General features: G+C 37.3%; 10 protein-coding genes across 10 annotated transcripts; 8 read left to right on the top strand and 2 right to left on the bottom strand.

The window, feature by feature from the left end:
- Positions 1-774: 774 nt before the first annotated feature.
- BATDEDRAFT_35695 (uncharacterized protein) lies at positions 775-2569 on the bottom strand. Its single transcript, XM_006680727.1, has 2 exons — positions 2387-2569; positions 775-2064 (listed from the first exon to the last, which is right to left on the bottom strand). Exons 1-2 carry the CDS (start codon positions 2562-2564, stop codon positions 1085-1087), a joined length of 1158 nt encoding a protein of 385 aa, XP_006680790.1. The 5' UTR covers positions 2565-2569; the 3' UTR covers positions 775-1084.
- Positions 2570-2862: 293 nt separating this feature from the next.
- Positions 2863-4341, top strand: BATDEDRAFT_26631 (uncharacterized protein; the record flags this gene model as incomplete). Its single annotated transcript, XM_006680655.1, has 6 exons — positions 2863-2906; positions 3008-3329; positions 3432-3508; positions 3602-3669; positions 3755-3825; positions 3946-4341. 6 exons carry the CDS (start codon positions 2863-2865, stop codon positions 4339-4341), a joined length of 978 nt encoding a protein of 325 aa, XP_006680718.1.
- An 86-nt stretch (positions 4342-4427) lies between these two features.
- BATDEDRAFT_90688 (uncharacterized protein) lies at positions 4428-5587 on the bottom strand (the record flags this gene model as incomplete). Its single annotated transcript, XM_006680811.1, has 6 exons — positions 4428-4561; positions 4651-4793; positions 4913-5050; positions 5139-5197; positions 5319-5387; positions 5543-5587. 6 exons carry the CDS (start codon positions 5585-5587, stop codon positions 4428-4430), a joined length of 588 nt encoding a protein of 195 aa, XP_006680874.1.
- Positions 5588-7993: 2406 nt separating this feature from the next.
- BATDEDRAFT_90555 (uncharacterized protein) lies at positions 7994-9131 on the top strand (the record flags this gene model as incomplete). The annotated part of the gene is made up of 4 exons (XM_006680889.1): positions 7994-8026; positions 8143-8283; positions 8400-8661; positions 8827-9131. 4 exons carry the CDS (start codon positions 7994-7996, stop codon positions 9129-9131), a joined length of 741 nt encoding a protein of 246 aa, XP_006680952.1.
- A 630-nt stretch (positions 9132-9761) lies between these two features.
- Positions 9762-10893, top strand: BATDEDRAFT_32150 (uncharacterized protein; the record flags this gene model as incomplete). The annotated part of the gene is made up of 3 exons (XM_006680700.1): positions 9762-10049; positions 10144-10273; positions 10352-10893. Coding segments are annotated over exons 1-3 (796 nt in total), but the record flags the coding sequence as incomplete, so codon positions are not given.
- Positions 10894-11646: 753 nt separating this feature from the next.
- Positions 11647-13160, top strand: BATDEDRAFT_30462 (translation initiation factor eIF2 subunit alpha; the record flags this gene model as incomplete). Its single annotated transcript, XM_006680693.1, has 6 exons — positions 11647-11866; positions 12059-12138; positions 12255-12382; positions 12498-12607; positions 12707-12804; positions 12897-13160. 6 exons carry the CDS (start codon positions 11647-11649, stop codon positions 13158-13160), a joined length of 900 nt encoding a protein of 299 aa, XP_006680756.1.
- Positions 13161-14447: 1287 nt separating this feature from the next.
- On the top strand, positions 14448-16624 carry BATDEDRAFT_90471 (uncharacterized protein; the record flags this gene model as incomplete). Its single annotated transcript, XM_006680888.1, has 6 exons — positions 14448-14588; positions 14691-14985; positions 15066-15229; positions 15321-15449; positions 15514-16275; positions 16373-16624. The coding sequence occupies 6 exons, from the start codon at positions 14448-14450 to the stop codon at positions 16544-16546; spliced, it is 1665 nt and encodes a 554-aa protein (XP_006680951.1). The 3' UTR covers positions 16547-16624.
- Positions 16625-17534: 910 nt separating this feature from the next.
- Positions 17535-18570, top strand: BATDEDRAFT_13091 (uncharacterized protein; the record flags this gene model as incomplete). The annotated part of the gene is made up of 5 exons (XM_006680566.1): positions 17535-17640; positions 17784-17857; positions 17994-18164; positions 18256-18348; positions 18442-18570. The coding sequence occupies 5 exons, from the start codon at positions 17535-17537 to the stop codon at positions 18568-18570; spliced, it is 573 nt and encodes a 190-aa protein (XP_006680629.1).
- Positions 18571-19084: 514 nt separating this feature from the next.
- Positions 19085-22411, top strand: BATDEDRAFT_26624 (uncharacterized protein; the record flags this gene model as incomplete). Its single annotated transcript, XM_006680654.1, has 12 exons — positions 19085-19352; positions 19454-19560; positions 19650-19853; positions 19935-20081; positions 20123-20298; positions 20404-20548; positions 20652-20882; positions 20968-21078; positions 21197-21493; positions 21585-21924; positions 22001-22110; positions 22205-22411. 12 exons carry the CDS (start codon positions 19085-19087, stop codon positions 22409-22411), a joined length of 2343 nt encoding a protein of 780 aa, XP_006680717.1.
- Positions 22412-23014: 603 nt separating this feature from the next.
- Positions 23015-25421, top strand: BATDEDRAFT_37267 (uncharacterized protein; the record flags this gene model as incomplete). The annotated part of the gene is made up of 7 exons (XM_006680757.1): positions 23015-23135; positions 23758-23776; positions 23958-24169; positions 24273-24349; positions 24421-24585; positions 24695-24853; positions 25002-25421. 7 exons carry the CDS (start codon positions 23018-23020, stop codon positions 25254-25256), a joined length of 1005 nt encoding a protein of 334 aa, XP_006680820.1. The 3' UTR covers positions 25257-25421.
- Positions 25422-25430: the final 9 nt, after the last annotated feature.

Here is a 25430-nt window from a genome sequence, read left to right as displayed (position 1 = left end):
AGGCAGAACCAGTAGTCTGTGAATCCATTACTGCATGATCAGTAGTCTGTGAATCCATCACTGCATGATCAGTATTCCCAGCAAGATCCGAGTCCGTCATATGCTCGTCCTGTTCCATATTCGATTCGATGGCTAGAATTGGTCAAGTTTTCAGCATTTTGTCCGAACTCAAACACGTGATGGATTTTTACAAAACTCATCACAGTTAGTGACAGAGACATGAGAACAGTGAGATGAAGAATCGTGCGTTTGAAAAGTATTCACTCTGACTTGATTCGTATGTTTTGTAAATATCAAAAGTGTATTTGAATGAAACTTTGATTGATCGTTTTGTGTTGATATGGCCAGTTTGTCAAATTTGGTGTTGATCTTGTTTTGATGCGAACTCTGCATGACATCGACTATTTATGCCAACAGAATCAATCGTGTAGTTTTACAAAAAATAAAAGTTTCAAAAAGGCTGAAATAGTAATTGGATTGTAACATCAGAATGTCGGAATTGAACTATTGAAATATAAATATTTATGTTTCTATTGTCGCTAGTTGTGATCATCTGGACAATATAATGGTAAAATCAACCAAATCAATGACAAGATGATCTGACTTGTCATTGGTTTGGTTGAAACAGACTTGTGCACATTGAATTGCTGCTCAAACACGCCAGCGCTTTGAATGTCGTCAGTAAAAGCATGTTGCTACTGCTGATAGCAATCAAACTGTCTCATTAACTGCTTGGCTCAACGCTATATATACCGAGTCAATTAAAAAAATTATGGATTTAAACTCGCTCCTTTTAATAATTTGAATAGAGTGTGATCAACATTGCAAAAAAACAAAAATAGCCAGTTGGTGGCAATTTTCAAAATAGGACGTTGAATCAAAATCATTATGTGGTCGAAACAAACAAAAATGAGGCATAATAAACCTTATCAAAATGACACGAATGGCTTTGTGTAGGATTTACCAATATATATATTTGGTAGCAGCAAAGTACGTAAATGATGAGGGGAGTGATGGATTGTAGCGATTTCTTTTGGCATTTTAAAGCTAATTATTGGGTCACAATTCAAGTATTCACAAGAATTTACATGCCGTGGCTGCTCCAGGCTTGACCACCTTGACCCAGTTGTGGGTTTATACCGTTTAGCTGAGACTGGGCATTTTGGCCGTTTATTTGGTGTTGGTTATTCTGGAGATACTGTTGCTGCTGTTGCAGTGTAAGGTTTTGAGCTGGCATTCCAGGCATAAATTGTTGAGGCATGAATTTTCCATATCCTACCATGGAAGGCTGCTGCTGCTGTTGTAGGAGCTGTGGCTGCATGTTATTAAACATAATCTGAGAATTACCGGACATACCGATTGGTTGTTGGGTTTGCATCATGAGCTGCTGTTGTTGTTGTTGCTGCTGTTGAAGAAGAAACATTTGCTGTTGTTGTTGCTCAAGAAGAAGTTGTTGATATAATGCCTGTGATTGTGGATCCAGTGAGCTAGGCTGTTGTTGTGTAGAGTAAATCTGATCTTGTGGCAATCCCATAGATCCAGCCCCTCCAGGCAACTGTTGTTGTAAAGGCTGGGTTGCAGCAGGAGCTAAAAGCTTGCTCAAATCTGCCACATTTTTATGCTCGCCAGATTGGTTGGCACTCCCACTATTGCTAGCTGCCATATTCAACACAAGGTAGAGCGCATTCCCAACACTACTACGATCTACAGTAATCTTGTTAGTGAGTACATCAAACCAAGTTGCATCTTTTCCGTGCCAACGACCATGCCGTGGTGGATCCTCACGCACAGACCATCCAGACATGTGAGCAGAAATCAAGTCGGCAGGAGTGAATCCATTGTTATAGCGCACATAAGCGTACACATCCGTGTTACTATTTAGATCAAGAATATTTCCATATAGAGGGCCAGGCTGAAACACATGAGTTCGGTTAAGCACTAAAGGGGTACGACCAACTAGTGAGAATATGCTCTTCTCTGTCATAAATAAAAGCACTGTTTCTTGTCCAGGCTGAATGGTTCCAGAAGCATTTTCCCATGTGATTGCGCAAGGTGCAGACCATTCTGGTAAACACAAATTGGATATGATTAGCAACAGTAGTCACTAGACTGTCAAGGATAGCTTCGGAGATTGAGGCATTCCGTGAAATAAACATCTTATAGGCATGCATTTGCATGTTGTCGAAAAATTAGTCGCATTAGCTTAGTTGTCTGCCTATACATGTAAATGTAGACTGCTTTGCATATATCGACGATTCAACAGAGTATAAATGAAAATGAAATATATTCACCAAATAGCATATCTATACAAAATAATAGTCTACACATTTCAAAGCCAAAGAATATCGGTGTAAGCTTTTAGTCATCAGCTGGGCTGGAGGTTTACCTTGAGTCTTTAAGCGGACAATAGCAACACCTTGGTCGCCTTTGAAAACAGCAAGACCCATGGCAGTTGTAATAAATGCAGCCGTGATGGCGCCTTGTCTTGGATCAGCAAAAGAACTCAAGATCTTTGCAGCCTGCTGGCATTCTTCACCAGCAGTGAGAGCTGTCTTGTCTGCCATTGTAGATATATACCACAATATCAGGCAAACCTTGAATTGCCGAGTTCAAGATTTAACAACTAAAGTGGCGTGTCACGGGACAAGCTGATTGTGTTCGCTCTTGGATCACGTCTTGGTTGTTTTTTCTTGGCCAATTCAACTCGAGTCGCAATTCTTGACAATGCCAACTCCAAAGTCGCTCCCTAAGCAATCACATGCAAAGGCTAGTCAGATTAAATCAAAAAACACTGTAGATAAATCAATCAAAAATGAAAGGGACTCTCAAGCTTCAATCGCAGCTGCAAAACTTGAGGCTGCCATGGACATTCAATTTGGTCATTTGTTTGAAGACAGTCCTATAGCGTATGATGCATCATGTGTTTGTTGTTTTTCTAAATCCAATATACTCTAATATTTTCGTAAACACCATCTTATGGCTACTATTGATGGCTATGAAATTATAGAAAAGATTTTATCAACGATGTGGACGAGACACGCAACATTCAAATGTCGACAGAACAAGAAAATATGGAGTTGTCTGATTATAAATCATTGTTGGGCTCAAAATTAGTTGTAGAAGACTTGCGTAGTGACGAAGAATTTGAAGATGACTGTGATTTTCCAAGCGATGATGAAAGTATGACGTCAACCAATGTCGATTCAGACGAGTCCATAAATCATAAACCTACATCAACAGCCGATGATGTAGCCGTTGTAGTGTTTGATGACTCCAACAGTGGACGATCGTCCTTTTCAAAAAACAAAAGTGAATGGCGTGCATTCATGGTAAATCCAAGTTTCATTTGAAGTCAATAATCTAATCAGTCCAAAATATGAAAACTAGAAATAGTAACTATCCTTTTTGACCACTTTATTAATTTTTAATAGAGCTCAAAAATTCACAAGGTTGCAGGACGAAGCTTGAGTGGAGCTAAGCCATCATCAAAACAACTCACCCAAGAAAAGTAAGTTTTGGATCTATAGTCGTTAAATGTCTTGATGCTTGAACCATGATCACAGTCATGACTATATACTAACATGCAATCTGTCTACTGTAGGGAGGATGAGGAGAATGATAGAAAACTATACGATTTACTCAAAACGTCAAAGTTGGTAGAGCAGTATAGTTGAGTGATTTTAAATCTAGAATGTACACGATTAATATGCAACTAATACTTTCTATCAATCTTTTATAAATTCAATTGCCATAGCTTCATCGGAACTAACAGGAAAAGACCGAGTCAACTATCAACGAGCTAAGATGGTTGAGCTTGGCGGCAAGGTAGATCATGAGCTTATCGTACTTTATTCATACTGATGATACTATGTCTTGCAACTAAAATCTGATTCCAACTTGATAATTTGCTTGTTTTCTTGTTTCAAACAATACGGTTTAATCAAGGCGCCAAAACCACCAAAAGTTCCTCTGCCAATAAGGATCAGTATGGCAAAAAAGTCTGAAGAACGTGCTCGCCAAAAAATTCAAGAAGCAAAAGATAGTGGTATGTATCATCACACACTCAAAACCCAAATTACTGGAGGAAATACCACGAAAAACAGTAAAAAGTCTCGATTTGGTAAACGTGCCGACGCTGGAATTGTCGGATCCATTGGCCGTATCAAGGATGGTGTGATGCACGTTGCCAAAAAACATATTCGAGCTGTGGAGGGTACATCTAGCCATATGGGCGGAGCCAACAAGAAGAGAAAATTCAACGGAGACTCGTCGATAATGGGATTGGCATCGCGAGGCAATGGTGGAAAGAAAAAAACCAAGATGGTCAAACTTGGAATATAGCTGATAACCTGTACTCGCTCACTGCTTTTAAACATTCCCAGAGCCCTTGAACATGCATGAATGAATATCTTATAATTATTTTATTTTCAGTGCATTCTCCTTCGCTTATTTTTCTGTTGCTGTTGAAGCTGGCGTTGCACTTGTAATGTTCCTCTGCGAATATGATCTCTCCGTTGCCATGCAGAAAGAGCTTCTGCTGATTGAAGTCCAGCTTCATACACTGGTATTCAAATGGAATCATCAAATATAAGTTGGAATAGCCCAATACTATACATATACTCATCAGCAACACTGTTCAAGGTAACTTACAATGTCGTTCAGTTGCATCAAGCGTCTGCACAAACGCCGATTGCTCTGATCCAAGACGCGACGTCATGGTATAATCACTCAAGAGACACAGTCGTGATTTAAATGTCTTGGTGACCAATTCCACAAATGATCGTCGAATCTCACTATAGTCTTGATGTTAGACCCAATTTAAATTCAAACTACACTCTACAGTAATGTTCAAATATATAGAAAGCATGCAATTGATATTCAGTTTTTATGTACAGCACGTAGATACACTTACAGAATTCCAAGCAGATCTGCAAAGAATTTGAAAAAGAATGGGCAATGTAGCGATATTTTGACACAAACCGGAGAAGCTAGTAGTTCATCTTGAACTGCATCACTGAAGCATGTTGGAATTTCTAGATCAACGACAGCCCTAAACACATTGTTCATGAGACACTACTCAGTTGATCCATCAATTGAAAATCACTAATCGCGATATTCCAGCTAGTAATGTAACCTACTGGAGTGCTAATGGTTTTCCCATCCAAAAAGGAATATCAATAATAGAATTTACGAGAAGCTACAGTGACCATAAAAACACATGATTTTATATTTAATTTTCAGATAGTCAATGAATTAACACTACAGAATCCGACATACGTCCTCCATCAAAAATTGTAATTGAAATAGAGTTTGCTTACACTATCGTCTTTGGCTCCAGCTAAAAAACTGTAACCATACGCAGGAAGTTTAACGTGGCATCTTACTTTCTATAAATGTCAAATAGCAAGTAAATGGTCAATATAATTGGTTAATAACAGCATTTCAAACTGTATTGATTAATCTGAGTTATATAGTGGTGCCGTAAAGCACAGTATGGATTCATTCAATAATATTCAAACATTGGGTTCTACAAACCACATACTGTTTGTTCGGCCAAGATAGTATTCAAATCCCAATAATCGCACATTATTGGAACAAATATTGCGTTGTAGAGACAGATTGAGACTCCAAATACAATACAATGGATAATAATTCAAAGCAAGCACACTATTTTTGAAATTGGATTGACCACGCAGAGCTATAGTCAAGTACACTCGATAATTGTTTAACCAATATGGTTAAAATAACAAGATCTGGTTGTTTTTGTGGAATGAAATATGAATTGAACAACGTCCGAATGTGTTCATATAAACACCCTCAGGTATGCATGTGTTTAACTTGAAATTGTTTTGGTCGTATTCACAAATGAAACATTAAAAGTGTCAGTGAATAATAAATAGCCAGTCTCATGCAATGATTATTCGGTTTATTGGTATTGTGGTGATTGGCATGTGTAGTTGTATTGCTGAGATTGGTTTCTTGAACTAGACGCAAACGTATTTAAACAATTAAACATGACAATCTGGTAGAAAGTTGCAACAATTCAACCATTTGCCTATTCCAAAATAAAATAGTCACTGCAATACAAGTTCCATTTTACGTCAATACAGCTGCCAGTATAATATTGTTATGCTTGCCTAACAACCATTTTTGACATAAACAGCACAAGATGCTCAATCCAACAACTGTACTGTGACTTGGTTCAAGGATTTCTCGACTTGTTTCGACATTCAAGCGCGTATTGGCTTTTATCCAACTTGAACTATCCAGTTTGATTATCAAACTGTTGTATTACAGTAAAGTAATTGCAATGGCCAACACACTGTACTTTCAAGTGTAGTCACAAAGTGTATAAGCTATTAATAGTGTAAATAGCACACATACTTGTTGGTGGATATATTGCTACTGTCTGAATGTGCCATCTAATCTGGTGAATGACAATGGTCTGCACCTAACTGATGGTTGTTTATCCAGTAACGACTTGGTACACAGCATGCTGTTGTGTAATCATGTTCAGTCCAGTTACTCTGTATGGTGAGTATTTGAACTGTCATGTTTATATTGTAATATGCACCACTTATTCTTTAGTTGCGACTAGACTCGATGCAGTAGCAGACAGGACATTGCAACTGGTATTTATTATAAAAAGATGATTACCAGTTGGCGTTGGAAACTGTAAGCAATACATTGTATGATGCTCAACGACATATGAATCTGGATTTGGCCTGTGGTGTTGATTATAGATATTGAACTAACACCAATCTTTATAATAATGTATTTCTTTATCAAACAGGTGATACTGCTCGAGTGTAGATATCGGAATGGAGTGATAATATGAGTATGTTACGAATCAGACATGTGTGTCTATTTTAATACTCTGGCAGTTTATCAATCATGTATCTACCAAGTATCACCTCAATAAAGAAATAGCCGTTCAATCTTGTTCCATTCAAACAAACGTTGCAATGGGTTGTGTATATCCGAAAATCAAAATATTTTGTTTTAATTGTTTTTTGTGTTGCGTATTGTTTCTGTTTAGCCATCAATGATATGTATATGAAGATTGCGTCGTATTTAGGTGTATAGGTTTGAGTGAGTAGATGTTGGATCGCCAACAAGGTTTAAAATGGTCGAGAGTAAAATAATGTAGTTTGTGAATTGTATTATACATGCTTGGATTTCACGATTTTGTATTTAGCACTCGGCTCGAACATATCTCGACATTATCGAGTATTGTTTAGATTGAGTATTGGATTGTTCTGATTGTAATCGGGTGTATGTAATGCAATGCCATTCAATGTAATTTGATTCGCCATTCAATACAATGCAATGCAGTACAATTCAATGCAACTTGATTCGCCATTATGCTAATCTTTAGCTCCGAAAGTGCAATGGCGTATCTGCATTTTTGTAAACGTTTTTGCAGACTATTAACGTATCCATTGTGGTGGTGAAAATGGCTTAGCTCATAAGCACATTGTATTGTGTTTTTCAAATAGTTGATTGATAAATCTGTAATGTTTTTGCAAAAGCTTATTGTTAACAATCAGATTTTGAATAATCATTTCCATTGCCATGACCACTGCCATGACCATTGCCATTGCCATTTCCATGTCCATTATCAACAAATATCTAGTATTTGGACATTGTTGAGGTCATGATTGTTTGTTAAAGTTGTCAATCGAGTTGTATTGTCTTGCAGGATTTGCTCAAGCTTATAAAGTGTGGTCATTTCCTGTTCTGGTCTGGTCTGTATAGTTTAAACACAAGGCAAGTTACTATTACAATATATATTTACTAGGATCATCAGCAAGATTGCAAGTCGTGTTATCTATCGTAACACTAGCTTAATCTAGCCTGATTGGGTTATGGATACTAGTGCATGCATATATTATGGTTTTGGTTTATTAACACTCAGTGGTGATTGTTTTTATAGGTTTACTTTTATTACTTTATCACTAGTCTCTACAAACACACCTATTATTGCTATTAAATGTACCAAGTAATTCCTGTAGCTCTTGAAAAGGTATTTTATAATGATGCACTATATTTAATATGTATAATTTGAATGTCTTGATTGTATTATTGTATTATTATAGTGCTGTTACTTACTTTATAACATTATGAATTGTATGTTTAAAGATTACTCCACAGGAGTACCAAGCCATTGGCTTGTATTTGGACAATAATCCAATCATTTTGGCCGCTTTGAGGACTCTGCTAGCCATAGCAGAGGACTCCAAGGAGTTGGATCTCCTTGAGGAAAGCTTGGCTCTTGAGCAGGTGAGTTGAATCATCTTGTTGTAAATATTATAAATGTATCGACCAACATCTAGTGTTAAAAGCTACGTGTTGGTAGACTTGATTGAATTTAATGACTAAAACATTATTTGATATAGGAAAACACTGAGGTTCCAAAACCTCCACATCCAATTATGCGACGAAGCTCTTCAGATGGGCTACTGAATTATACGTTCAGTAGTCTTTCAAAACAATCATCCGAGGTTGAAATCATTCCATCAACGGTTGTCGAAGAAATTGTCGAATCCACATCATCAACTGTCGTTGAAGAAACCACGGAATCCACATCATCAACTGTTGAGGAAATCATTGAATCCAGACCAACTGTTATGGGTACTCATGACAACAAGACTGTAAATGGTAAGATTGATATATTATATTCGTATACTTTTGATATTCATTTTGAATTATGGCATATTTGAGATCAATGTTGAAAACTCAATTTGCCATTTTAATTTAAACTTTATTATTCCAATATAAACATTATTTTGACTAACTTGATGTTATTATTATTACTTTGATTAGTTGTAGGTTGCAATGCAACCCCAGTCCAGCCCAGCACTTCGCAAGAAGTCGCTGTACAAAACCGCCTATACTCGGCGGTTTTGGTTGGCAATAACAAGGTCAGCAAAGGGACCAAACCCTGCGCTAACCACAAATACAAAGTGGTTTCGGTCAACTTTGTTGACCTTGTTAGTGCAAAGGCTTTCCCGCCTTTGCACGAGTTTCCCGAGATATCTCGGGAAACAGCCCGCAAAGCGTGCAGGCGCTATTGCACCAAGTTGACTCGGTTGGTCACAACCAAATCACTTAGTTCGAAGCGCCTGTAAATAGGCTTGAAGACACCGGTCAATACTGACCGGGTCTAAACCCTCAGTAGTTGTTGGATGATTGAACATCCCGCTACTTTGAGGAAATATTATATAAATTTATTAAATAAAACAATCATATTTATTTTACAACAATTACTTTTTGGGGTTTTTTGATATACAAAATGGTTGAATATTCGTCGAGGTTTTCTACTAGAAACTGACATTTTTCAAGACAATGACCATTATATGACGCATACAAATTAAACTTTAGTTTGAACTGAAACAATCCATTTGAATCTGGCGTTTCTCGTCATTTGACAGTCATACATTACGCAATCCACTGCAACTGTAATGTGAACATTTGTTCAGTTTATGCAAAAATAAATGAGAACCCCAAATAAACTTTGTCAGAACTCAGAATACACATGTGACGAGCAAGTTTGGTGTGAATTATCATTTCATAAAAGCGTCATGTATTCTAACATCATTGTTTGGTGCTCCATTCTACGTGAATACAGTTGTAAATGTATCGTCGAGTCCAGTACTACTCTGACTACATATTATTGTCTAAATAAAATTATAGTTTGTAAATACAATATTTGATCAGATTTATAAGCATTCTGAATTTAACTCGATTCATTTTATATACATTACCTATTAGTTTGAAATCAGTCATTGCTTGATTGCTGACGTCACTGCACATTGATTCCCACGAATGAACCAAGATACAAATACAGAAACTGCTGCAAGCCAGAATGAACAAGACGCAGCATCTCGCATGAATGATCTGCAAAAACAGTTGCTGGAGCTCGGTATTGATGTATCGTCTACGATTGGCAAGGTTTCAAGGTCCAATCTCATCAAGCAGCTAAAACAGGCCAAGTCTAGGTTGAAGGCAACTCAGGAAGCAGCTGTCAAGGCAGAACGAGACGCCAGGCTAGTATCAACATCGTATTGGACTATTCTAACACTGACTGGTCCTGCATTGCTAAACTCTTGCTCGACTCGGTCTGATAAATATAATCAATAGGTTTCAACCCTACAGGATTTATCTGGTCTGTGATATTGAAGCTACTTGTGATTCTGATTCTGGATTTGATTTTGCCAGCGAGGTGATCGAGTTTCCAGTCATTGCGATCGATGGAACCACAATGGAAACGGTAGCCAATTGATGGTCAATGCATTGCAGAATTACTCGGCTTACTTTTTACATGTTGATTTAAATTGTCAATCAATAGGTTTCGACATTTCGGAGATATTGCAGGCCAATCTTGCATCCCACTCTGACCGACTTTTGTAAACAGTTTACTGGAATTACCCAGGAACAAACGGATGCTGCCGATCCTTTCACTGTAGTGTTTGCAGATTTTCTCGAGTGGATGCTATCCTTGTATCCATCGACAGACGGAGTGAGCGCATTGACAGACGAGGTGATTTTTGTTACCGATGGACCATGGGACTTGCGCGATTTCCTTGAAAAGGAGTTCATCTACTCCAATATTCAACGACCAGATTTTATGCGCAAGATCATCAATATCCGCAGCTTGTATACCGAGTTGTATGGAAAGGAAAAAACTAATTTGGATGGGATGCTCAAGGGACTTGGAATGGTGTTTGAAGGGAGAGAGCATTGTGGATTTGATGATGCAAGTAATGTTGCTCGGATCTTGCGTCGGATGGTAGAAGATGGCCATCGGATTGAAAAGACTTCAGATATTAGTAAAAAGTCGAGCAAAGGATCGTGGAAATTGCTGCGTAAATGAATAGACTAAAGTCATGCAGATCTCGACAATATTGTAATACCAAGACAAGGTGCTTTGCATACTTGGATTTGACTATTCACGGTAATACTCAGTGTATAGAACATCATTGATTGAAACACCCGAGTTTAGAATGACCAATACTATTGATTGCATAACTATACATGATCCAATTACAAGATTCCAATCTTGAACCGTGTATTTAACCCAGACAATATTCCAAATATTGATTTCCAAAAAGAAAACATTTCATCAAACAATACACAGCGACTGAATTGATTGACAACTCGATTAGTGTTGATGATATTCTGCAAATATTTCAGTTTCTACAAAAAAAACATAAAATGAGATTTCCAACACTCGAATTGAACAAGAAATTAGTAAAGCGTTCAACTCGATATCGCCAAACTCGAGTCAATTTTGAATTTTTTGTTTCCTTGACAATCAGCAATCTTCACAAGGTATTTGACATCTTGCTGTTTCAGTATGAGGCTAGTTGATGAGCCATTTACTTTTAATTCAAGCTAGCTCTTGCTAATGGTTTTTAATGCTATTTCAGCTCAAACATGAACTCCTATGACGATGAGTATTCCTCGGGCGAGGAACAGGTCGAGTCCGTTGTGATCCCCACCAGCTCTACTATTGTTCAGAACCCTGCTTTTGATTCAACTGTATCTGCAGAAGCTCAGGCTGCTGTTGCTGCCACTGCTGCTAAAAACACTCCTGCTGCTCAGGCTGCTCTTGCTGCCCAGCAATCGCGCCTACAATGTCGAATGTATGAAGACCGCTATCCCGAAGTCGATTCATTGGTCATGGTCAATGTTCGTCAGATCGCAGAAATGGGTGCCTATGTTCATCTGCTTGAATACAATAATATTGAAGGCATGATTCTATTGTCAGAACTGTCCCGCCGTCGTATTCGCTCAATCCAGAAATTGATCCGTGTTGGTCGTAACGAGGTCGTTGTGGTTTTGCGTGTGGACAAGGAAAAGGGTAATGACTGTCGCTTTGCCTTGTGTTTCTTTCAACTCTAGTTTGATATCATATTGAGAATGTTGTGTCCAAGATCTATCGTAATTCTAAACCCATACCTGCGCAGTATGAGAATTCCATGATCATGATTTGCTGTGAAGTATAGTCTACTTTTGATTTAACACATCATGTTGCTTATTTTGAAATCATCAGGTTATATTGATTTGTCCAAGAGAAGAGTATCTCCCGAAGAAGTTGCAAAGTGCGAAGAGCGATACAACAAATCCAAATCTGTAAGCTTCAAATCTAAATCGACTGAATCTAGAAAAATGACTGATAAACTAATGTTTATATACAACCCTTTCATCTGTTTTGGTTTAAAACTCGGCTGGATCTACCAATGCATTAGGTTCATGGAATTGTTCGTCATGTTGCTGAAAAATTGAATCTGCGTTTAGAAGATCTTTACACTCAGGTGATCTGGCCACTTTACAAAAAGTTTGGACATGCCTATGAAGTATTCAAACTTGCGCTCACGTACGTACTTTTTGCTTCCTGATGAGAAACAGTCGAGTCGCGACTTTTAAACTTGTAATGTGTTCACTTGAAATTCACCATCTTGTTCAAACAATATGCATTATTTGTTTTATAGCGAGCCAGAGACTATTTTTGCTGATTTTGATCTTCCCTTGAATGTCAAGAGAGAATTAATCGGAAATATTCGTCGACGGTTGACACCACAAGCCATCAAGATTCGTGCTGGTTTGTATTTATTCATTGATAGGGTGGTTTAGAGCAGGATTTTTTGTTTATAGATCTGTTTAGTAATATTCTTTGAGCTGTTGATCATACTGTATGTAGATATTGAATGCACCTGTTTTGGCTATGATGGAATCGATGCCATCAAAGCTGCGCTTTTGGCTGGTGAAGCCTGTTCTACTGCAGCAGTTCCAATTAAGGTATGTTGCAAATATACTAAATGACAGATGGTGTTGACTAATTGCTAACCATTTGATTAAAATTGCAAAAATCCACATCTGATCATGGCTAGATTAAACTTGTTGCGCCTCCACTCTATGTTATGATCACTAACTCACTAGAAAAAGTAGAGGGTGTTGAGACCATGGAAAGAGCAATTACCACCATTGAAGAGACGATCAAGGCGTCTAACGGTAGCTTGGTTGTCAAGATGAAACCACGTGCAGTTAGTGAAACCGACGATGCAGAGCTTGCACAACTTATGGCCAAGATGGAGCGTGAAAATGCTGAAATTTCTGGAGATGATGATGCCGAGAATGATGGCGAGGACGATTAGGCTGAAATAGTTTGAACGAGGGTTAGATCAGTGTGTTTCAGCAGAGTAATTTTGTATCATGACTTGATATTATAGTCTGGCGAATATTTTTTCATATTTAATTCATGTCAGGGACTGAGTAATGTGAATGAAACATTGGTTTGAAATTTATGTCAAGTCTTGATTTTAGCATATTGCATCTTGGTATGAGTGTAATGCTGATAATTGATCTTATTATTTAGTCGTATTCACGTAAAATGCAAGTCTTTTTGTATTCATGTATTGATTGTTTCTTGGTGATAAACAGTATGATTCACACAGACTATAGCTTAAAACTGAAATAGTATTTTTTGAGTCTGTATTTTCTGTTATTGTACTGTCAATTCGCAGATAGGGTTGTAATCTGGTTCAAAGAGCAGAGATTGTATGTTTTGGGAGAATCGTTTTCATGCCAATCATTCAATGTCACAATGTTATATTTTGCGTGAATACGACTGTAATATATAATTTAAAACCATGACTTGTGTGAAAATAGGATTTTATAAAAATAAATTTATCACTTAGCTTCATGTAGTTGCTAGACTGTATGTAGATTGTCAATTCAGTTATTTATTCTGGATTGCATCGCAATAAACTGCAGATATCTTCATATTACCCAAAATTCATTATTTGGTTCAATTAACATATAAAAATGTTGTCATTTTTATCCATTATAAGCAATCGATTGATATCATTTGACAATAAATGTTGAATAAACCATTTTTAGCCTATTTTGAGAGGTTGATTTTTTAATCCGACTTGCAAGTTTACAAATGCAATTAGGCAATGCATGGCCAAACGATATACTACAAAAAGCTGGGCTGCTCTGGACAAGTGCCTTGCATGATAGCATTGACAGCTTTACAAACATTTATAAAAACATTTTTCTAATTCAATCATCAGATATATCTTCAACATCTGTAGCAATCGGTCTTTTGGCTTTGGTTGTATTTGTGACATACAAGTAAGTCTAGATGCACATTACAGGAGTTCAAGTATATCGTTTCTGAAATCTTCATGTATGCGACAACTAGGATAGCTGTATTCTACAAAATATCTTTAAAGTACACTACTGATTTAGTGCAGCAAATAAGTCATGTTTGTTTTTATTGTGGAACTGTAAAGCAATGGCGAGTTCAATCCAACAGTGGTTTGGAAAATATCATCATCAACTCAAATGGACAGACAGTACAATGGCTATGTAAGGCCTGTGACTCAGTGAACAGATATGATGAAAACGGTGATATTGCTGGTCCAGAAAATCCATTTATGGAGCATTCCAGCCATTCGGATTTCACTGCAAACAAGATAAAAGGTTCTGCCTTTTCCCAGAATGTATTTTGTGACAACTGTATACATAATCAGCAGCTAGTTGCAGATATTCTCCGAGATTACGATCCGCCAGAAGGGGTATATTTCACTTGATAACATTTATCCATCAGCTTTGATGGGCATGCGATTGTGGGTTGGCCGAGTCTCGTACTAACGGATGGTTTGATATTATTTGTATAGGATGGCTGGGAGGAAAGCTATAAATCCTATAAAACATCACTGGAATCTCGCTATCCAATAGTATGCAGTCTTTGTGCACCTCATGTTCGCAACTGTTTACGGAATACTAGTCAATTCAATCCTTTTTCTTCAGATTCTCGTCAGCCAAATGATGTGCAAAACAGTACTTGTGTACCATTGTGCTCCAATTCTTCATATCGACTACAGAAAGCTACTCGTTTGTTGACTGGAATCGTGGCATTGTGTATATTGGGCATAATGATCAGATACGAAACCGGTAGTGTCACCTTTACTAGTGCGTTTTGATTGCTAGCAGTAATATTACTATCTGGTGGTTAATTTATAATTGCTGCAATATTTTTGTACCATCTCTAGATGTTAAGCTACTATCTGAATCACTCATCGCTGTAGATCTTTCACTATTGGTTAAAGTGATATTTGTTTGGGTGGCATCTGGTCTATCATGTATGAGTGTCAAAAACGCATCTACCATTCTTATTCAGCCAAAACATCATCCGATATCATATAGTTTTTTATGGGTATGTTCAAGAGTTTCGGATCAATCTCGTAACAACCAGCACATTTTAAAATCATTCTAACGCGTTGTTATATATGATTTGAATGAATTAGGTGCTTCCTGCTACATCAGTAATCTCTGGCGCGTATCTTGTGCGCATGAATTATTTAGACAGTATCGATACTGTTTTAGATTCATCATCAACGCCTATTGATATACACGCTCTGACGATTTTAAACATTGTATGACAAGCTGTTTTGTTTCTTATTTTTTCGAGTATATAGCTAATTATTGGTATTGTTTTAGACTGTTTTAATTTCAATAGTTCGTCTTATTTTGGTTATAGTGCCATTCAATCAAATTTGGCGGTATGCTATTTCGCAACGAGCGATTGGTGAGCTACAAAATAGTGCTTACTATGCCAAACTTCAACGACCTAGTCCCTTGAAATCGCAGTCATCTCTGCGCCAGTCTGCATTTGAATCTTCAAACAAAGCATCAACATCCAATATTTTTGCATCTCAAACCAACTTGTCTGCATCCACCATTAAACCTTTGAATTTCAATATCGAGGAAGCAAGCGAATTACTTTCATCATCCAATGCTTTAGATGCTCTTTCGTTTGAAGATGGCACATCTTGGAGACAGCAGCGCAGTACAAATAGTCATACAGAGAATACAGCTACAATGGACTGGGAAGGTCCACTTGGATCTACAACTAAAAAGTCATCATCTAATCTTTTTTCAGTTCAAAGTCCACAATTTCCTGTTCCGTGGCATATGCAAGTTCGTGGACCACGGATTTTGCCGCCAAAGACAAAGCTGCCGTTTTCAGCCTCGTTTTCTGACAGCATGCATCGACCTGCTTTTGGGATGACTGGGAGTAGTGGTCACTCGGCTAGGCATTTTCCTACCCGAGAAGGTTCATTCTCATCAAATTCCGGTTTTCCAATATCCCATGATCGACAATTTTTAAACCGGAAAAAGCCTTTTGGCGCTTTGGCTTTGTCGAATGGAATCAGCAATTCCACGACTGATTCTTACAATAGAAAAAACTCACAATACGATGTAAGAGCTCATACTGATGCTTGATAGTCATCAAAGCACATCAATCCACTTTTGTATTAAAGCTGACTAATTTAATTAATATACTGAATTTGTACAGGACTCCATCTCTGGAATTACAAACCTTTTTGCTTCCAAAGCTACTCTTAAAACTAGTAAACCAACATCCAATGCAGTAGATGTAGCCCATATTCGTATTGGAACGGCTGCTATTTTTATCTGCGGTGTTCTGTCTACTCTGCTGATAGTAATGGTTGTTTTTCAGATGCGATAGACTATGTTGTACCTTTCATTTGCTACTCGCAAAGCCTTGACAATATTTATGTTTAATAAAATCACTAGTTATACATGATTTGATACAAACTGTAACCAGTACTATGATGGTTTTATTGACACTAGCACATGCTATTTTAAGGAATTTACAAGTCAAAATGCCCAAATTAGATTGACTGGTTTGGCGTATATATTGTAGATTGGGCCACATTTGTCATGGAATTTAAAAATGGAATTGATTTTATTGAAATTGAAATTGACTAATAGTACTGCTGAAAATCCTAATCCATCTTTGCCCAGGATTTTAACAGACGTGACTCGGAATCAAGTTGGGTAAGATACCATTGAGATAAAATAGCTTATTTATCAACCAGCTTACAATTGCATGTCTGTCTATTGACACTAGCGTGTATCTCTACCATCTATACATCATATCAACTACACATTTTTGTAATTCAACTTTTTACATCTCTTGGATTGCTCAACCTAATTTGCACTTGGCTGCTTTCTTTCAATCTTTTTCGCGCAGAAATACCAAGTGGTCTTTGCATATCGCGACATCTGAATAGTCTTTTAAACTATAAAAAATAGTATGGCCGCCAAGGGTGACAACACAACGCACGCAGAGGTCCACGAACTTGTAAGAGTCCTGCACTTTTCAGCAACGTATTGGCTATTTTCAAAAGCTTTGGGATGTGGTTTGGAGCGCATATGTGAAATTATGCCACTGCTATATTGGTGTTTTGGGGATTTTGAACAATATAAAATTGTCGAATGGCGTAGAAATTGTAGAGGCACATAATGACTGGCCATTACCAATTATTATGTAGAGATATCATTACAGTATCGTATTAGTATCCATGACCAACCTATATAACAAATGACTGACACATACCTTGTATGATGCATTTTCTATACATGCTATTTACTTTTGGCTTACCACGCTTTGTTGCAACGAAACCAATATCTGTGGTAAAAATTCGCCGTGGATGTGCATTGATCAGGTTGTTGTTGGATCTGGTGGTGTAGGAAAATCTTGCTTGACTGTCCGATTTCTCAAAGACGAATTCACAAACGAATATGATCCGACCATAGGTATGATGTTTTGATATCCACATGCATGCACCCAAATCATAGCTTTTTTGATCCTTTTTGGATTGATCAAATGTCTGTCTTTGAATGATTGCCAGTTAATCCATCTTTAATTGTGTTATACTTTTGACATGACTTGTAATCAGAGGAAAATTATCGCAAAAATGTCACTGTAGACAAATCTGTATGCACAGCATACATTATTGATACTGCTGGACAGGTAAATCGTGACAACAATCGTTATATGTTATTCTAAAACACACGCATTGAATGGTCTTCAATCCCATAGACAAAAATTCAAAACAATTTAATCATTAACCTGATACTCATTTCATTTTCGGTGATTGCGAATCAAGCATGAATACAAAGCCTTGCGAGATCAGCATCTAAAGGATGGAAAAGGATTTTTGCTCGTATTTGCCGTAAATGACAAAACCAGTTTGGAAGAAGTAAAACAACTTCGAGAGCAAATCATGAAGCTAAAGGAAACCCGAAAAGTGCCTTTTGTTATCTGTGCAAACAAATGCGTAGGTTATACTTGGATTTAAAGTCTGTCAATCAACCCGATTGTTTGCAGTTTTAATTTTATCCATAAAACCTAACACTTTGATTATTTAGGATTTACCCAAAGATCAAATTGAAGTAGACATTGAAACTGTCAAAAAGTTTTGTCAAGAGGTCAAGATTCCATTATTGAGCACATCTGCAAAGGTAATCCGAATTTTCAATTTACATAAATGCACGCCTTGGCCAATGGATCAGTTTCGCGTGCTGACTGTCACATTTGCATTATAATATGAATAGGAAAACATCAACGTTGAAGAATCTTTTCAAGAGCTAGTTAGAGAATGTAGAAAATACTCCAAATCAACAGATGCCAAGGGAAAATCGACAGGAAAATCCAAACAGAAAGGAGGTTGCATGATCTTATAAATATGAATTTTGAAACATTTTTAGGACAAATCGAATCAAGTAATATAACTTGAATATGACATAAAACTCCTCAAATCTAAAGCAATTTTGATGATCAGAATCCTAGCACATATTACTTTGTCTCTATCACAGATTTTACATTATTGGTAGTAGTCTCAATAAAATTGCAGCATTCAATCATGTTTTTTGAATATGAACCTTGGACTTTTAAAAATGTAAAGTGAAAGTTTATTCCACCTTACAATCAAACATGTGTGATTGGCATGAAAACGATTCTCCCAAAACATGCAATCTCTGCTCTTTGAACTAGATTGCAACCCTATCTGCGAGTTGACAGTACAATAACAGAAAATACAGACTTAAAAAATACTATTTCAGTTTTAAGCTATAGTCTGTGTGAATCATACTGTTTATCACCAAGAAACAATCAATACATGAATACAAAAAGACTTGCATTTTACGTGAATACGGCGGTAAATTTTAATCAACGAAATATTATTGTATTGAACCGAACATGCAAGATAATTCTCCCCCAGTAGATATCACGCTTTTGCCAAACATGGACACACCACCCAGCTTATCTGTATCTGAAAACGTGGCTAGTGGAAATGGTCTTAAAAATAGTAATAGCGACGGGTTAATGCAAACCACTATACCAAATGGAGGGAATACTAGCGCACAACCAGCCAATGACGGAGGTCGCGAAGCACGTATTGCAATTCGTAAAAGTCGTATCGAAATGAACAGACTAGCAAAAGCCAAACCCTCTGAAAAAGCTGATGGTAGGAACAACTTTGCTGTGACTAAGCCTTTTATTTGAACAGGGCTAATAGCATTTCCTTGAATACTTTATTCATGTGCTATTCTGCAATGCTATGTTCAGCCAATATTCTATCTCGCCGTGTCAAAAAAGTCGAGCCTGAACAGAAAGAAGCGGGAAAAGCCAAGGCTCAGATCAGTACCAGTCAAAAACGTATAGAGGCAGTAAAGGTATGAAAAGTCGGCTAGACAAATTTCAAGCAGATATTGATATAGAGCAATATGGATTTAGTTGATGGGTCTAATACTACGTTATTTAGACCAATGGTAATGAATTGGTGACGAATGTAAGGGTTGGAGTAACTGCCCGAGAAAGTATACGTCGACAAGAAGAGGTTCGCAAAACAGAGGTGTGGAAAAAAAAGCGGAATGATGAGCAATCGCATTCAATATCCATGTATGAGCAAATTTCAAGTGAATGGGACAAAGTTTCCAAACTTGGAGGACCATACGAGCTGAATGAGGTAGGTAAGCAGTTCAAGACAGGCCAGCAGCCATACGATTAATGTATTTTGGTACGAGGCTAACAATTCATATATTTACAGATGCTTGGAAAACAAAAAGAAGCATGCCTGGCTTTGATTGCAATCAAAAACAAGCTTATTGCTGAATACGTTGCTGAATTAAAGTCAAAAGATGACGAGTATGTCAAGGAATTAAAAAGACAAGCAGAAGAAATTGGCAAGTACAATGTACATACAGTCTCAAATATTCACTCGTACTAAATGGCTAGGAATTTTTAGATAAATTGCTAGATCGAATGGAAAGCCAATTCAAAGCATTTCAAAGTACGCTAGTTGAAGAGATTGAACATATCGAAAAAGCATTTGTGGAGGAGCGCACAGAACTGATTGAAGCAAACGTACGCGACATTAGTCAATTGTTCGAGACTCGTCGACAGAATGAAGGGTAAATCAATGTCGGTGTCTAACCTCTATGAAATCTGATATATTGATACAAGTTTAGTGACAAATTTGAACATGTTAATCTGTCTTGATGTGTTTTGTGACACAGAAAATTTATGGAGGAGCGTGCAAATCGTATTGAAGATCATATAAAGCAACTAGAAGTGCATCGCATTTATGATGCTGAAGAATACAACACTGTTAAAATCAAACTGGAAACGGATGTGCAAGTACTTGAACAGCAGCTTCAGCAAGTGCGTGCTAAATACTGCATGATGGATTAAGTCGTCTTGAATTTGACTGGTGGCTAACTAAACCATTTATTTTGTCGTTACATTTTGCAAAATATTGAATTAGATGCGAGCAACGTACCAACTAAACACAGAGAAATTAGAATACAATTTTCAAGTATTGAAAAAGCGAGAAGAGGAAAATGGGACAATTCTTGGTGCTCAAAAGCGGAAAATCAACCGATTGACTGATCACCTTAATGTGTTAAAGACCAAGGCAGCTAAACAAGAGCGAGTATTTCAGCAAGAAAATGTTTCATTGACAGATGACCATCGTCATCTTACTGAGCAATTCAAGGTAAGCATGTTTATACTTTTCATAGTTAGATCAACAAAGCTACTTGTAGTTTGAACCAATGGTGCTGATGAATATTTAATTATAGGAGCTACAAAAGAAATTTAGGCATTTCCAGATGGCAGATAGCAAAAAATACAAGGATATTTGGAAAATGAACGAGGAAGAAGCTCGTGAGTTAATGCGCAAGGTTTTGCAGGTAAACCTTGTAGTTGAATGCGACTAAGCTATTTGCAATGTGACAGCTTTACTACATTTCAAATTGCCCGAATACATCACGGGCTATATACAGTAGATTGATTTGATTTTTTAAATAGGCAGATCGGATCATCAATGAACAGCAGCTCGGAATGAAGTGGATGCCTCCACAAGAAGATCTGTTTCGCAATATTGATCCCTCATTCTTTCGCGATCTTGTGGAAGATGAAACAAAAAGTATTTTGGATGCTCAAACTGCCTTTGAACAAAGCATGGATGCTAGACTGGCTGGACTAAATATTGAAGGTGACTCGGATAAAAAGGAATCACTTGCTGCAAAGTTTCAAGATCAAAAGGGTCATTCTAAAACAATGAAAAAAACGCTGGAGCTATTATGCAACGAAACAGGGTTTTTAGTACGTTGTGAGCAATCATACATTGTGAATGTAGTTTTATAAATCTGTACTCACTAAACCATGGTTTATATTTGAATTATTTTCTCATTAGGTGGAGGAAAAGTTGCAAAAGCTGCTGGCGCCATTGCATAAGGATGAGCAATCTTTGATGAAGCTAGATTCAATTTTTAAAGCTCTCGGGGTAGAAACTGTCGAGGACATTGAGCGACTAACCACATACTTTATTTCCGAGACTAATCATACATCTTTGAAACAATCTGAAAGTCACTCAAACTTTTCTGAAGAAGCTTTAGTAACAATTCACCCGAATGATGTGGTTCGTGTTATTCGTAGCTTTGTTGAACATAATCGCGAAGAATTGCGTGATGGTCCACGCAACGCAGCATATAGCACACCTTCTCGCAACGATAGTATCGAAAAAGACTTAAATGGTGAGCAATCCATCATTTTCAGCTATATTGCTTTTATTTAAAATGCACACAATTTAACTGAGAATGCTAAATGCAGGTGTTGCTCGAATACAACAAACCCCAAATGAAAAAACTCGCGACATTCAAAAAGATTACTGGCAGCGCATGGGCAATGTCATTGACGAGAAAGGTTATCGCACATGGATGGTAAGCAGACTATTTTTAATAGATGCGATAATTTCACTCTTGGATTTAAGAATCATCAGAGTATTTTAAACGAGTATTATAATCTTGATTCTAGGCAGTATACCTGGCTATGCAAAAATACAACAAGGTGCTCACACATAGATTCCAACTATATCAAGAAATTCATTCCATACAGCATCAAAATGAGGAGTTGAAAACATTACTGCGACAATATATGAGCGCCCGTGTTAATGATGAATTACAGGTTCCACCGACTCAAATTATGCTTGCACAGGCAGGAATGCTTCAGCAAGGTCACTGATTCCCAGATCAATAATAATCCAAATACTCACATTCAGATGTCAAGTGAAATGAAAATATCTTTTTGTCAAAACATTACAATCGTATTCGCGTAGAGTAGAAATGTTCACATTACAATCCCAGATCCTTGACACTTGTTTAACCTTTAATTTTTTCCTAAACTGGGTGATTGGTATGAAAACAATTACTGCATTCCTGAAACGTGCAATCATTGTTTATTGAGTTTGAGCACAAACGTATATGTTAGAACCCAGCAAATATGAAGTTTGTAAGACTTGGAAATAGTTGAAATCAATATATGAATTTAAATAAATGAATCTGGCGATTGTATAATAACTACTAAAGAATTTGAATTCAAAACTAGTTTAATTTTGTGAATCATATGATGATTGTTGTGTTTTGAAGAATTGAAAATCAATCAAATTGAGTGCCAACAAACGCAATGAATATTTAATCGTTTATTCGAGAGCAATCACTGCAAGATGAATACAAAAGTATTTACGTGAGCGACTAATGCGAGAAGCGTCAGCACAAGATCGTTGACAAACAGCAAACTCGACGCTTTTCTTGCCTTGATTTACACCAACCGCATTCATTACGCATCGTCATGTCTGCTATCCTTCTGCTTGGCACACTGCTGCTGGCTGTTTTATCAAATACTTTTGCTCAATCCAATGAACTGGACAATCCTCTTCCTTCCTATTCATTGCAGGCTCCTTATCTCGGTAACTATTGTTTTCCCCAACTACACTGATTCCTTCATTGTCATTCGTTTGAAAGTGACTAGTAGATCTCAAGCTGCTTTACCACTCTAGTTCTGCTGCACTTTCAACGATTTTTACTGCTGGCTAGTTGGGAAGCCCAAAACAGCTGTTAATCCGCGATCTGGTATGGATAGTGGCTGGTAGAGTCAATGCCAATATCCATTCTAGGCAGTTTGGTATCGCCTTTCTAGTCGTGCTCTGCTGGTATTACTGCTCTACAGATGCAATATACATGCTTGTATGTGCATTGGGAACATGTTTGAAAACAACCGAGGCCATCCAATAAGATGAATTATGGACATGTGCAATATGAGCTGTCTGATTTAAAGACCAAACCAACGTAGTAGTCATCCATAAAGGGATAGCCATTCATTTGTTTTAAAACACTATAAAGTTTGCATATAAACCAGTGTTTGAAGCTACATTCATTCTTGGTCAATCCATGGGATAAGCATGCTAGTCTTTCAAAAACTATCCAGTTCCAAGCCCTTTGTGATTAATATTCATTGCGTAGCACTGTGTCGCATAACGTAATATAAATTTGTCAATGGTTCATTCTAATCCATTTTAAATGTATATATAGAAGATACTCTTTCCAATCCGTAAGTGATGTGCATCATAAACATGCCATCAACGTGCAGTAGTTGGCTACTGATCTATATCGGGATATCTCGAGATTTTGCCTTGATTTATTAAACTGCGAAACTTGTTTATTTTGTCATTCATGATCTGAATCAAGAAACCTGCTTCAAATGGATCAACTAACTCTTTTATTGGGTTTAGGTTATGGGATTTTGGTGGCGATGCAATGATGGAAGTGAACCGATACGTTCGGCTTACAACAGATGCTCGCAGCCAATCTGGATGGCTATGGTCCAAAACACCCATGACTCACTCCTCTTGGATGATTGAATTTCAATTCAAGGTAGCTTATGACGGTGGTATCAGTGGTGATGGATTTGCGTTTTGGTATACAACCGAGCGTGCTCAAGAAGGCATGTATCATTGCAATTTTAGTTGATAGTAATGTGTGGGGGCTCTATATGCTGAACAGTTTATTAATACTTTGCAAATGCCAACTACTTTTTTTCATTCCAGGTCCTGTCTTTGGAGGAAAGGATAAATTTAACGGTCTTGGTTTATTCTTTGATACATATGCCAATAGCAAAGTCAAGGTATATGTGTTTATTATGGACTGGTTGTATTGCATGATGATCTGTAGACAACTAATATTTTTTGAAAACAGCATGTTTTTCCTTATGTGATGGCAATGATTGGAGATGGCAAAAAGGAGTACGATCACGATTTTGATGGAAACAATGCTGATATCGGCGGATGTCATGCAGAGTTTCGTAATCGCGAGCATATTACCAAAGCCCGTGTCAAGTATACGGAAAGTGGTCATTTGCAGGTGTGTGATCAATCATCCCTGGCGTTTATTCATTATATTTACTTTTAAACAGCACTGATATGTGATAGTATGTCAAGGCTAATTATAACACTGTACAATTGGTAAATAGCTGGATTTGAACATTATCGGGGATGATCAATGGACTACATGTCTCAAGGTGGATAACGTTAAGCTTCCAAAACAAGGATTTTTTGGATTTTCTGCATTGACTGGAGCTGTATCTTCAAGCCACGATATTATTGAAATCTCTACATATGGAGTATCCAACGTAAGCTGTCTAGTATACATATGTGTAGTTTACTGGTAGTGCTGTGATCATTTGACTAAACAGAGTCAGGGTCAAATAAGATGTGTGTATATTAGCTTAATCTTGGCTAATACTAACCTATTTTTAATGGTATGAATAACACAATCAGGGATCTGGAGGAAATAATGCCACTACAGGAAGCATGCCTGCTTCTCATAAAGACGACTATAATTCCAACAAACCTACTAATCAAGGCAGCACCAAGCCTGAATGGACACGCGAGCAGCAGAAAAAGGCTACGCAAGAGTCGAGAGGTTGGTCTGCGACAATGATCATCCTTATTATTTTTGTTGGAGTAGTAGTGGGATATGCAGGATGGGTTATATACAAAACTTCAAAGGCAAACAGCTACAAAAGGTTCTAAACCTCGATCGCTATTGTCAATATCTGAGTTTATGGATGTTTTTGTTTTGTTGCGACAGTAAGGGTTAATGCTTGTTCCGCCGAGATTGATACTATTGGTGACTTTATAGTGCCAGTCATGGGCTTGGCATAAAAAATGGAAATAAACGCTTTACAGTTCAAAGTTAAATTGTTA

The sequence above is a fragment of the Batrachochytrium dendrobatidis genome (assembly GCF_000203795.2).
Source record: "Batrachochytrium dendrobatidis JAM81 unplaced genomic scaffold BATDEscaffold_10, whole genome shotgun sequence".
NCBI lineage: Eukaryota > Fungi > Chytridiomycota > Chytridiomycetes > Rhizophydiales > Batrachochytrium > Batrachochytrium dendrobatidis.
Note: the sequence above shows the minus strand (reverse complement) of the source record. Positions and strands in the feature narration are given on the sequence as shown.